Consider the following 14,010-nt stretch of genomic DNA (forward strand, 5'->3'; position numbering starts at 1 on the left):
AACACAAAGAAATGCAGCATTTCTGCTTCCCTTACCTCCTATACTGCAGGGGTTTGAAATCAGAGACTTAGAAAAAAAAATGTTATAGAAATACTTTTTCCCCCCCCCCTAGTTTCTGGCAACTATGTGAAGCAACACTCCCTCAGAAGATAGGGGGAAAAAAACATATCGAGAGACTTTGAGACAAACCCCCACCTCCCCAACAACTATAGGGCCTACTTAGTCTTGTAAGCACCCAGAGCAGAGCACTATAGTGCTGTGCCACACAACCTCCGTGAACAATGGAGAGTTGTTTTATTTCCAGCTTGACCCTTGTGGGTGCTTTGGGTACTGTACTTGCTGTCTCAGATCGTTACCTCTTCCACATTTTGGAACTTTACCTCCTCCTGTAGTTTACAACAATCATTCATGTGGTTCCTAAGTTACGTATACCCACCCCTCAGTCATGGAAATCCTTTTATTGTCTTGCAGGACGGGCTTAGGAACTAGAAGAAAACCATGGCAGTAGTAGGTTACGAGGCAAGAGTACAAGAACAAGCTTAGAAAGATGCTCACCATTCCAAGCTCTTTCTGTTTCTAACATTTTGCAACTCCAAGATCTTCTGTCACAGAAGATGTATCTTTGTATTCAATAGCCTCCTACTCACTCAGCTTTCTTTCCTAATAATTCTTCTAATTGCTTTTCAAATCTATACAGGCTTTTGGCATCCAGAACATCCCTAACAATCCCCAGATTTCAATCACCTTTTATTTTGAACCTCTTATCTGACCATTTCCTTTGATGCTCCCTCATACCTATATTAACAACCAGCAAATATTTCATACTGGCACTCATTAACACTCCCCTTCCTTGTGACTCCTAATTGCCTTCTTTCCCCTCCATCATCACAAAAGAGGTTCCAGTCTAGTCAGTCTTTCTTCACACAGACTTCATTCTGTACAGAAGAATAATGGAGGTGATGAAAAGTACTTTCCCCAGTTTCAGTGTTTTCTTTTTAGAAATGAAGAGGACATGTAGATCAGATAATACAGGGTGTTAGAGGAGCAGTTAAAATATTTTTACTTTTCTTCTCTACTTCCTTCTTGGTCATTCCTAAAATTCTACATGCTTTTTTTGGACCACTACCAATTGCTAGATATTTTCACTACTATAATAATACCAAGATCTCTCTCTTGGCATAATAATTAGTTCTGAACCTCTCAAAATACATAGATACTGCAGAGAGAGTTGAGCACAGAGAGACTGGATGTTAAAAACAAGATAAACTTAAATTATTACTAAACAAAGTTTTACTTAAAGGAAAAAAAAGTCTAAACTTCATACGATTAAGCTTCAGCTTAATCACTGCCACTCCAGAATGATATTTTGGTATTATAACAGACAGTTCCATAGAATTATTGATCAGTAGTAGGCCAAAAAGGAAAACCAAATCCAGTACTAGGAAATATTAGAGAATGAACAGAGAACAAAAGTAAAGCCATCAGAATGCCATTGCACAAGTCTTTGACATCACACGTACTGACAACAGTTCTATTGCTTTGTCACAGGACTTTGTAGGTGCTACACATTTAAATGGGTTCACGAAGTGGCCAGAAAACTTAATATAAACATAAATAAATATAAAAAGATACCACCTCTAGCTCAGTAAGTCCTTGCTCTGCAGATCAACAGCAACCGTAAGAGTATTCTGACCAAGTGGAGCTGCACCTTTTTTCTGTCCTAATGCTCTTTACTGGGCACTTCCAGCTGGCCACTTGATACACAGATAAAGGGATTTCTGGTATGATCCAGCAAGGCTATTCTTTCTGATGCATCATCCCTAAAGCAAAAACCCAGTGTGAAAGTTTCAGCAAGTCCGTCTATACTGAACATAGAATAATTCAATTTTTTTTTGCAACGGTCAAAAAAAATTTTTTTTGCATGTCTTTTACATAATGATCATCTGTTAGTCCCACAGACTCCCTACCAGCTTTCTACTGCTTATTTGCTCACAGAAGGATTTCTTAAGACTTTCAAGAAACTTTACAAAGAGCACTGTTGAAATGAAAAGTACAATACATAGAACATACAGATTAAAAGTTTGATCTGAAGTTTGTAAAATCTAGGTAGCAAAAATCTTTGAGTACATTATTCTACAACTTCAGTTCTAGAAATTGTGACTTGAATCTGCCTAAAACTGCCAGGTTTACCTCCCTTCCGCCTCACCTCGACCGGAGAAACTCTGAACCTACGTTATAGCACTACAATCTAATGAGAAAGGGCTTAATGTTCATTTACTTGCACTGTATTAACACTTGTTAATCATGTTTAGATCACAAACAAGTTCCTACTCTCTTTCCTTTTAAATTCATGAATCTGCTTATTTGTTAATTGTAGAGCAGAGACTATACCCTGACTGATTGACCAAGATCAAGCCAGACACCTGAATTCTTCATAAAACCAGCTGCTTCACTGTCACCTTACCAGTCTGCAACTAATAATGCAAAATCCTGCTGATAGTCTAGATATTAATTACAGCATCAGCCTCCCTATCCAGGATTTTGAAGTTACTTCAAAGAAGCAAGAGCATCCAAAAGGTCCTAAAGACACACTCGAAGTACACTGATATGAACAAAATTCATTTTAATATTCCACAGACTATATTCCATTGCCTCTGCGTCACAAAGGACTTTCCTTTTCCTATACTCCACAGTCATTTGTAACTCTACCATCTGTGCAAAAAAGCAAAACTCTACACCTAACAGCCTAAAAATGTATATTTGTTAAAAGAATAGAAAAACATAGCTAGAATTTCAACAATTTAGGTTAACATGTTATCAAAGTTCAAGGAGGTTTGTTTAAACTTAATAAACAATACTTCAGGTTTTTTAGCCTAAGAGTCCTATCGCCTAACTTTTTACTAAGTCAGAAGTACCTAAAGGGTGTATACATATAACAATCTCTAACTAAAAGCTTCAGTTAACTAACTATAGAATGATTCTTGCAAACACAGTGAAGAGTTTCTGTACTACCACCTATCTCTGCATCTATCTGACCTCTTTCCATACACAACAGCAAAAAACTCTCCGATAGCACACAGCTCCAGATTGGACCTCATGAATTTATACTTGCGTCTTTTCAAAAGGGAAGAAAAAGAGAAGAAATCAGCATGGAGTATTTTGGAGTTTGATTCTGTTTTATTTTCCTGTTCATTTCTTGTGCAGGGTGAAAGGAGGGCAGGCAAGGATTTACCGTACAAAATAACATAAGATGCAAAAGACAAATCCAACCGAAAACAACCAGGAATCTGTAGAAAGATATATAGAGTGCCACTGCTATATGGATTGCTTCCACAGTACAGAAGTGAGCAGCCTAGAGCACGTAGCCATCAAGAATGACAAGATTTTAGTTGTGATTATCATCCAAAAGTCAACTTCTTCAGCAAACTTCCTCGCGATTTGGCGATGAAACAAATAAGCAGAAGAATGCCATCTACTACATCAGAACCAACAGGTTCTGCAGCCTCTGTATATCATTTGAAGGTCTTTCATAAGTGCTGTCTCACCTCACTTAGTATGCATTAGTCGCTGGTCTCATTTCCTTTTCTAGCCATACACAGAGCTGACCCTGCTAGCCATGCAAGAAATGGAAGAATAGGAATGGCAATAATTGCATTTTTTCTGAAAACTTTCCTTGAATAGTAATTTGGTTTATTTGATTCAAATAGAAACTTGCAAAGAAATTCTAATCAAGTTTATTTAAAATATAAATACTACAAATATTCTGTGGCAGGAAAAGAGGCCAAAATAATTAGCGTACTATATTGATTGATCTATAAAACAAAAATAGAAGTACAACATACATTCCTATCTGAAAGGGATCTTTCAATCCCTTCCTCATATCCTAAAGTCAGATCTGGATTCAGCTATACAGCTGCTTGTGCCTGCAAGAATTCAGGTAAGGAACATCAAAGTGTCATAAGAGATCAAAGTATATTATGAATATTATTATAAAATATTATTATGAGATTATATAGTGTATATATAAATAAAATATATTACGAACAGCACTGGGCTACAGCTGTATAAAAACAACATTTAATTGTCCAGTACGATAATTGAAAGATAGATTACTAAAATGTTATTTATTCTCCTCAAAAAAAGGTTCTTATTTATTTAAATAGAATAGCTTCCTGGCAATTCCACATCGCCTCAAAGAAAGGGGGGGGGGGGGGGGGAGGGAAAGAGATTGTTTCTATTGTACTTCAGACACTTCAGTGACTGCCAGTCTCCCTAAAATACCACCTAGCTTCTTGGAGACTAGTTTTCAAAGACGCTCAGAATCATGACTTGCACTGCAGTTAACACGATTGATGTTCTCACCGTCTTGGAGGAGGTGGGGGAATAAAAGAAACCTTTTCCACCTGTGGTTATATTTACATGCAATTTTTAATATTTATATAGTAAACAGTCATGAAGAAAGCAAACTTCTTCGTTCTGGTAAGGATATCAATAACAATGCTTACAAGATTGAAGACAGGATCAAAACATATTTTGTTAAGCGTTCTAGCTTAATACTAATTAATACTAAAAGTATATATAAAATAAATAGTATATTTATTTGCTTCTAATCACAGCATCCTATTTAATTTTTAAATCCCTCCCACTTTCAAAGTCCATTCTAGCTTAAACAAGATTTACGTCATTACTACTTGGGGGCAAGGAACTCCTTCCCCTCCCCCCGTCAGCCTGCTATTTTTAAAGTACCTGTTCAAAATATTTATCTGCTTGAGGATAAAAGATTCAGACATCACTTCCACAGAGAGATAAATAATATAAATCTTCATAGGATGACCTCTTTCAGATTTGGTAAAGATTTAAAGCTGTCCACTGTTAACAACCATATGAGTCTTCCACAGTAAGAGTCATTAATTCTCATCAACTGGACTCCCAATAAAATTAGTATTAGTTAATATTTTAAGTATTAATCAGGATATTTCACAGTTTGTTTTTTTTTTTAATAAACTGTTCATCCAATCATTCCATAACCATTTACTGACAACTTACGAAACTTACTTCGTGAATTTCACCTAATTCCATAAGTTCACTATGAAACAACAGTCATTTCCTCTATCCTAATTATTTACCTTAGAATTACCTTCCGTGTGATGTTTGGCACAAGATCGAAGCTGAGTTATCCAGTACTGTTTCTCCTTTGCATCAGCAGCTAGGACAGAAACAAGAGAATGAAAGGATCACACACAAACTGATATTTTTTTGCATAAGAGAAGGCAAGAGTTTTTAAATCTCTATCTACTACTGTATGCGAGTGTGCACATGTGAATGTGTGCATGCTATTTATTGGTTAGGCTATATTGTAAAAATCTAATTTTCACTAATTAAATACGCAAAAATTCTTAAGAACAACATCTCTAATCCTCAATTCAAGATGCTGTAGCCAGTTAGAAGAGAAGTTTAAGGGTCTTTCACAGTTATCTTCTCCAAGTGTTATTAAAGGCATAGTTACCCCAAGAGGGCGGTTTTTAACCCGCTTTTGCTTTACTCATCTCTTTCTTTAAAGGGGAAAGAGCGTTCCATAGCATTTAAATCAGTGAAACCTCTGAACTGAGGCTGTCAATCAGCTCTTTGAGTTAGACAAGCTACCAGTTCCCCCACAAATTTAGTACCTTTTTAAAAATACAGTTTAACTAAATCTCTTTTAGTTTAACTAAATCCCTTATGCTATTCTCATGCAACATAAAGGAACAAGAATGAAAACCGATTTCTGCCATCCACCTTTGAAAGTCAACTCTAAAAGGGTTTGAAAAGATTGTCTGCAGTCTATAACTTCTTATTCGAAAGAATTTATACATCCTATATTATCTTTCTTGCACTTCAGAACAACAGAATGCAAAATTTTATGTTAAAGGTTCAGTAAATGATTCCAAAACTTACAAGAAGAGAGTATCTTAACAGTCTTACACTGGCACTTTTACCTTCTCCAACCCATCAGCAGATTCATTATTGCACATTATCCACAGGATGGGGAGAAGGGGGACAATATTAGAAATAAAATGCTATGCTGTGGACAGCAGTGAAAACAATTCTTACATCCTTTCGAGCAAAGAAGATATGCTATATAATCAACGTGCCACTCTGACTGCTAGTAGGAGGAGAATTCTTGAGGCATCTTCTAGCTCTAATATTCTATATACTGTACATGCATGTGGATTTAAATGCACGATACTGTTCCACTGAGTTTTATAATTTACTACGTAACAACATAGGAATATAATCACTGCTTTCTGGAAGTACAAGTAAGAAAGAAATGAGAGGAGAGAGGCAGGAACAGGAGTAGGACAGAACAACACCTCTGCTGACACTTTAAGCAGCACTGTACCTCTCAACTTATACATCTCTCCATTAGCAGAGTAGACCACCAGCATGTGTGGCACTTCATCACTGGGCGATATTATAGCTCCAGCTAAAGACAAGGTTCCTCGTGGCTTCTGGTTTTTACTTTGTTCATTTACGAAATACTGCAGAATCCCCGTCTCAAAGTCCAGCACAAAGTACCTGTTCAAAAAAATTGCAATTGTATAGTAGTTCTGTTAAAGGGGTTTTCATGCAGTTACTCAAAGAGAAGCACAGATTGACCTTAAAATTAAGGCCGTCAAGAAAAACAAACAAACAAACGAGGTTTAAGTCTTTTTTTTTCTTTTTGTAATAATTCAGTTTTATAGGGTACCATTATTTGCTTGATAGTTATTTGGAGTTTTGGGGTTTTTTTTAAGGATAGGTTTTAGTTCTTTTTTTACCCTCATTTCTTTAGATTAATGGTGAGGTTCACACAAGAGGTAAAACAAGGAAAGGAATTTCTAATTGAAGAGGCTTCACTGAAAAGGTATCACCAAAGACCTTAAATTCCATTTCCAAGTGGAAATCACGTACGCTATTACACAAAGCAATTATTTAATACTTTTTTTTTTTTTTTGCATTTGTAACCTTGAAATACATGCTTACTCCCTACAGTCAGTCTTTTGAAAGATGATACAGTGTTTTTGCAAATATTTTCACCTGTATGATCATATTTCACATGTAGACGTTACGAGCAGGATTCTGAAGACTGGCCAAAGCAAACAAACATTCAGTTCCCATTAAACACTAGGTTGGAAACACTGAGGCCCCCCCCCCATAAGACAATGAGGAGGAGAGGGACATAAAAGCCTAAAGTCTGCTTGGTCACTCTGCTAACAAATTCTAACAAGGAAAAAGATTGCTTATTGCTGATCTTACATTTAGGAGCAGGAAGTTTTCAGCCAGTAAAAATCCAGTAATCACCAAGATAAAAAGAGTTATTCAGAGTCACAGTGCATTGAGGAAGGAGAGAGAGAAAGGGAGGAGCACAAACGGGGTGGAAAGAAGGAGGGGAAAAAGCATAACATCTCGGCCTGAAAACTCTTCCAAGACTTTATTCTGACACGGAAGTGAACAACTGACAGACTAAGCACATAACGTAACGAGAAGGTACTGCGTCTGACGACCATCTAGTTCCTAAGTCAGTTATTCTCAGAATCTGTTTTCATAGGATTTTGAGGAAAGCCTCAGGAAGCTAAAATAGAGAAAGCAAATGCTTTACATAACACAAAACGGAGAATACATTTAGAAGCAAATAGAAGTCCACATTCCTATTTAGACTTACTAAGCTAAGTAACATTTCTTGTTCGTAGAGCACTAAGGTTTTGCTCCTGAGGCAGCTCTGGAGGGAAGCGAGGGGGCAATGGATTCCCCTCACTGAAGTCTAAGCGACCTTCCCTTCCCTTCCCTTCCCTTCCCTCCTCCCCCTCAGTCTGCAGTCACTCACTTCGGACTGGCACAAACCTTTCCACAACAAACCAACTGCTGGCGCTGCACAATCATAAAAACATAATAAAATAACTGCCTTGTGCAGGTGCAATAAATAAATGCAAGTTAAAGTGCTTCAACTTAATGTCTCAGTCTCCAGACTTAAGATTAAAAAATATACATATTTCTATCTTCAATAGCACAGATCTTAAATTCCATTTCCAAGAGGAAATCATGTACGGCATGACATGAAACAATTTTTTAATATTTTGCAATTCGCTGCAACACACACACACACACACACACACACACAAAGGCAAGAACAATCATCTCCCCCTCTCCTTTCAAGAGCAACCCGCTTGGAAAGAAAAGTTCCTTTGAAGCTATCAGAGCAAGGAGTCTATTCACTTACATTCACACTATCAGCACTTCAGCAGCTTAGAAATCTTCGCATGCTACCCCAGGCAAAGCACGCCCAGAACGACTGTTGCTCCACAAAGCTGCACTTTGCATTGCTATCAAACTACCCCCGAGCAGTAAGCCAGCCATACTAGCACAAAGTACGCCTTTACCAATATAATGACACCCTAGAGTAGACAGTTTGGAAATGCACATATGCAGGCAGCATCCTTCTACATTACTGTCATCACAGCTACAGCAGTTACTCTGACCTTCTAGCCAGCCATGATTTGTTTTACATCTAGTACCAGAAAAAGAGAACGTTTTCATTGCTTTGTACCTTCAGCTTTTAGGACTTGCGATGTCATCTTAGTTAGCCGCCTATAAAAGTACACAACACGCTTCTGGTGCAAATCTTCAGAAAGAAAGAATAACCACTTGTTGAGTGCCCTCTCCAAGCATCCTACCTACTTCTCTGTCCCAGATGAGTCAGATTCCATTTCTGCCAACTCTGAAAGCCACAACAGAAAAGAAAAAACAAAACAAAACAAAAAAATCATCTATAAAAACATAAATCCTGAGTGCCCAGCAAAAGCTGGTTATGTCAACAAAACAGCTTTCCTGCAACTTTGGAGCGGCCAACAGCTCAAGAACTTTTCAGTCACCTTGACCATGACATCGCTTGTACCATGCAGAACAGAACCAAGTATTTGCTCTTTGAGAGTCTGGATTGATGCACAGCTCCTCCCTTCACCTTTCACACAGCCATATCACAGAAAGCGAGACAGGAGGAAACTGCACAGACACCAGTAGTCTCACATCAAAAGCAGGGGGATAAAGCGGGCACTTTGGGAATAGTTAAAAGGATAGGATGAGGCAGGAAAGGAAAAGCACCAAATGTTAACCTGAGCAGAGAAAAGACTTCAGAGGGAGGAGGGGAAAAAAAAAAAAAAATCAGAAAGAGATAGAAGAAGCAGCAGCTTGCAAAAACATTTTCTTGAGTCACAATTGATGACCCAGTTCAGAACATCACAAAAACACAGGAAAAAAAACATGAGATTAGAGTCTTTCATTCTGAGGATAAAAAGGCAATATATATAGCATGGAAGAAGTAAAAGAATGGCAGGTATCACATTTTAGAAACTTCACATAACCGTATCGAAAGAACAGGGACATCTTTTAACTCGAGTTCCAGAAATCATTTGTTCTGCACACCAAGCAAATAAGAGCACTAACCTCTCTGTAACTGATTAATCTTGCCACCTTATTCTCTATTTTTCTACTGCCCTTCCTAACAGAGCACAAATTTACCCATGATGTCATAGTCCTGTAATTAACTTTAAGATTAACATTGATGAAAACTTTTACATACCCTTTAAAGAATAACCCAGTGGGAGGTAATAAAGCTGAGCTACTAGCCATACACACAGTTAGTGTTACACAGAAATGATTAAATAGCTGACAGCTGTCCAAATGACCAAATGTCCAAACGACTGACAGCTAAGTACTTCTATTATTTTGACCATGGACAAAAAAAAAAAAATCAATTTTTTTCTGTAACTAATATTCACTAGAAGAGTCCACCTAAAGCTGGAGCATTATTACTTTAACGCACTAAAACTGATTAAGCACTATTTCAGGTAGACATGTACTTCTACAGGTAAGAAAAAGCAGATCATTTCACAGGGGAGCAACCTTGCCCAATGAACGTCTCACTTTAACCTCAACCCATCCACAGGGCACAGGCTCCTGGCTCCTCTGGCTCACGCTTCAGTTTACCAGTTTCGCTCAAGCTCCTGGGATGCTCCCAGGACGGCCCCCGGCTCCCATTTCCTTCAGGGTGCTTGCCATGGACCTCGCTGCAGTCCTCGTGGTCTCTCACCAGGCATTTCATCTACCAAAGAGACCATCTGCAGTTAATCCATGCTCACTTTCAGATTTTCTCTTCCTACGCACCATGCGGCAAGGTAAATAAAATACCCCAAAATAAATTGGTTATATTTCTGTATTTTGCTCCTGAGTTACTTGCAATTCAATTGATTCGTGAAAGCACACTGAACATCTGTAAGTGTATTATATAACACACAAGGCAGGAGGCAGTTTGCATTACTGTTAGTTAGATGTGATAGGACATTTTCAAACATTTAACTTCTCAATATCCATAAGTGCCTGACAGCTGAGTACAGCAACCAAATTCAGATGCATTACCAAATGATATTGGTTACATGAAAAAACATTTTGTCACCCTCTGCAAACTAGAATTTTATTGCTGCCCTAGCAAGTTTAAAAAAAAAAAAAAAGTCGGACACTGCCAGATTTTGTGTAAGTTATGATCTCGTCAACATGACCTGGTAATAATACTTTATTTGTATTTTACCTGCCATATTTCAAAACTTGCTCTCTCTTAGAGCAAATTAACTTAGTCTAACAAATTCTCTAACTACCTGTCAATTAAACACTTGTCGTGGAAAGTTTCACTCCTATCCCATTACTCACTCACCTCCACAGCCACTCAAAACATACCAACAAAAAGATCAAGCAGAACAAGTCCTGCCCACTAGGAAGCATGTTGCCTTCTAAATCCTTGGGGGGGCGGGGGGAAGAGTTCTCCAATGCAGAAGAGCTTAAGAAAAGCAATTGCTGTGATATTTCAAAAGGTGACTAAATGCTAGCAGTGTACTTAGGAGATGGAAATGGTCTACTATCAGAACCTCTCAACAGAGAGCAACAGCTATATAGTCCTTCCACGAGCAAATTCTGACATTTTCAGCACTGTCCCAGTTTGAAGAGATGTTTAAAAAAATTTAAAAACAAACAAACAAATAGAAGTAACTGTGATATGAACATTTCCCATATAATTTACTCTCCTCATTGGGTAAAGAAATTTCATTTTCACTTGTGAATAAAATGAAACATTTCAATATTCTCAAACAGAAATGCATTTTACTTTGATGAAATACAAACCAAAACATTTCTAGACGTTTCAGCATTCAGCTGCACATCCATAACACGGTGCACTGCCCATGGAAGCTGTTGCTCAGATGTAATCTGCAATGCTCCCAAAGGTATGCTCCTAGCAGAAAAGCATCTCTTACAATAGCTTCCTTCTTTTCACCCTCTTATCCTGAACACACTTCAGAAACTAACCACCTTTCTTAAAATAAGATTTTATATTACTCTTTAATCCCAAGAAGTTTTCAAGAGAGGGCTGTCAAATCTTTCTCATGTTTTAAATCCGACCTCCCTCTCCCCCTTAATCAGTTTTCTGGTCCAGATCATGGTGTCAATTTGGAGGTTTGTCATCATGGTTTTAGGTCACCGAAACATGACACACTTTATAAAAAGACTTTTGCCACTGGACAACTGCAATCCCAGTCAAGTCTTCAACTATGGACATTTCACAATCTGCCAGAAACCTATCCCTTCTGGAAAGCAGATTTGTATCAATTACTCCCTTAGGTTCCTAAACTGGCCTGCTTGAGATCCACGCTACACAGACTGTGTCCAGTGCCAGGGCTAATTTGTTTAAAACTAGTATGGGTGCCTGAATACTGCACAGTAGCACGGACAAATCCTTTGACTAAAGATAAAATCTGCCATAAGCTCCAAACAAAAAAGTGTTTTGCATTACATGATGACCTAACCCAGCTACTACTTCTGGATGGAAAAGCATGTTGTGTTTGTACAGCAGACTGGCCTCGGTTTCAGCTTTATAGAGAATTTTTCTGTTGCCTTCCCACTAATGGACAGAGGAACCTTTCTCTCCAAATACCACTTTAGCTCTTCCCCAGACCACTTTTCTCCTAAATCAGTCTCAGCATAGGTACTTCATGATCTATTTTTTATTTTGCTTTAACCACAAAAATGCAAATTGTTCAAATGAAAATACCTTGATTTGAAATAGCACAGAGTGTTCAGTCTGATTTAAATCATCGAGATAGTTATCTTCTCCAGTATGTCAGACAAGTAATGATTCATGTACTACTACTCAGACCACTGAATTTGCTACTCCAGACAATGCGACAAGTTCTATGTCACACTATACATTTCAGCATCAAATTAGCTCAAATATTCACCAACAGAATCTTCTTTCTGTTCTGAACATCTCTCAAGAGTTTTCAGGCACATGCTACTTGCACACTGCTCCCTCCAATCTTCCTCCAATCATTCAGACGAAGATTTAAGTATCAGATGCATTTTCTTCAGTGTTTCCATATCACTCAAAAAGAAGACATTTTCAAGAATAAGGAATCAAATTACTGAGCAATTCTCTTCCTTCCTTCCTTTTTTTGTATTTAAAAAAACTGTGGGATAGAAATTAAATTACTGTATCAAAGAAAAGCAAAGTTTATTGTTCCAGTAACTGAATCAGATGTCACATAGAAATATTTCATTTTATGAAAACGTGTTTTGCTAGGACATAATCTTGGAGGCATTTATGCAACTACCCAGTTTTTGACAATCAAGGACTTGATTGCCAAACGTGTGTGCAGTGCTTTATCTTTACCAGCATGAATAATTCCATTTAATATTACGGCTGAAGGTAAAAGGGGAAAAAAAATAATCTCTAAACTGTCATTTAAAGACCAGTGGCTGGAAAAACATGCTTACGTTTAAGTAATGTTTAACCTCCTATATTCATTGAGATTCTTCAATCTGGCATTTTCTAACAAAAGAAAATGCAAGAACACATTGAAATGACACAACACTCATACAGAGGGATAACAATTTAGCGGGCAAGGTCAAAGAAAAGGTACAGATCTGAGGCTGATATAATAAACAGCACTTAGCTGCCATGCCACCGAATTGGCTGGCTGCCCAATGCTACTTTACGTCATTTCATAGCCCCTCATACCTTCTTTTTTATTTGTTCCAAGTTTACTACTACTTAATAAATTAAGCAGGCTCCACTTTTTTATTGCAGATCAGAGAGAAAAGGCTAGCAGGGACATAACTAGGAGAATAACTGGGCCAGTGTAATCTTAACCCTGATGAAATCATAATCCAGTTTGGTTGAGATCACAGATCAAAACCAGAGTTGGCAGTTAAGAAAATCCTTGCAAAAAAACAGCTATGATATAAAACAAAACGATGAATAGAATACCTCCATGTCATTTCTAATACCTTGAGTGTAATGAAAGGAAATTAAGCTTTAAAAAGCCATACTTTCATGCAATTCTAAAACAACATACAGCAAACATAAAACACAGCTAGCTACACACACACTAATGCTATTTCCTATTCAGAGGGGAAGGCACTGGTCCATATGACACAAGACTCTGCTGATAAATTGGTTCTCACTGAAGCCAGACCCACAGAATAGTCAGTTGGGCACCAAAATAAGCAGCAGCTACCTGGCTCATCCTCTCCCAACCTCACATTGCCATCTTCTCGTGGGACAAGACTTTGCTCCTCTGAGAAAGTAAAATTAGAGAGGCCTACTTATCAACCTATACTGACAACTGCCTCTCTGCTCCAAGTCTCCATGTAGTTATTGGTGTGTCTCAACTATCAAAAAAATCCACATAAACAAAAAGGCTATCAAAAGTCAAGCTCTTCATCTTCTAAGTTTTCCCAAAATCCACTTAAACTGGATTTTACATTACCATGTTTGGATTTCATCTAGTCATCCCAGGAGGATGCAACTGAGTAGAAAGCTTCTGCTTTGCTTAGCAAAAAAAAACCACCACCCACCACACCCACAGAGGAAGTGCCTTAAAGGCTTTCCAGAGAAACAACTGTTTGGAGGACCTATGACAAAAATCAGGAAAAAAATCTGCGTTTCTC

At 37.8% G+C, this 14,010-nt stretch overlaps 1 protein-coding gene across 4 annotated transcripts in view; it reads right to left on the reverse strand.

Annotated features, from left to right (window-relative positions):
* Positions 1-14,010, reverse strand: part of OSBPL10 (oxysterol binding protein like 10) — a 120,529-nt gene that overhangs the window by 82,010 nt on the left and 24,509 nt on the right. For 2 of the 4 annotated variants that reach the window (XM_068935498.1, XM_068935499.1), the window contains exons 2-3: positions 6,380-6,555; positions 5,127-5,206 (exon numbers count right to left, since the gene is read on the reverse strand). In XM_068935498.1, the coding sequence (XP_068791599.1) occupies positions 5,127-5,206; positions 6,380-6,555 (256 nt within the window). Of the gene's footprint in view, positions 1-5,126; positions 5,207-6,379; positions 6,556-7,275; positions 7,359-8,563; positions 9,784-14,010 lie in introns of those variants that run through there. The other 2 variants (XM_068935501.1, XM_068935500.1) reach the window with 2 other exon arrangements.

The sequence above is a fragment of the Struthio camelus genome, chromosome 2 (assembly GCF_040807025.1).
Source record: "Struthio camelus isolate bStrCam1 chromosome 2, bStrCam1.hap1, whole genome shotgun sequence".
Lineage (NCBI taxonomy): Eukaryota > Metazoa > Chordata > Aves > Struthioniformes > Struthionidae > Struthio > Struthio camelus.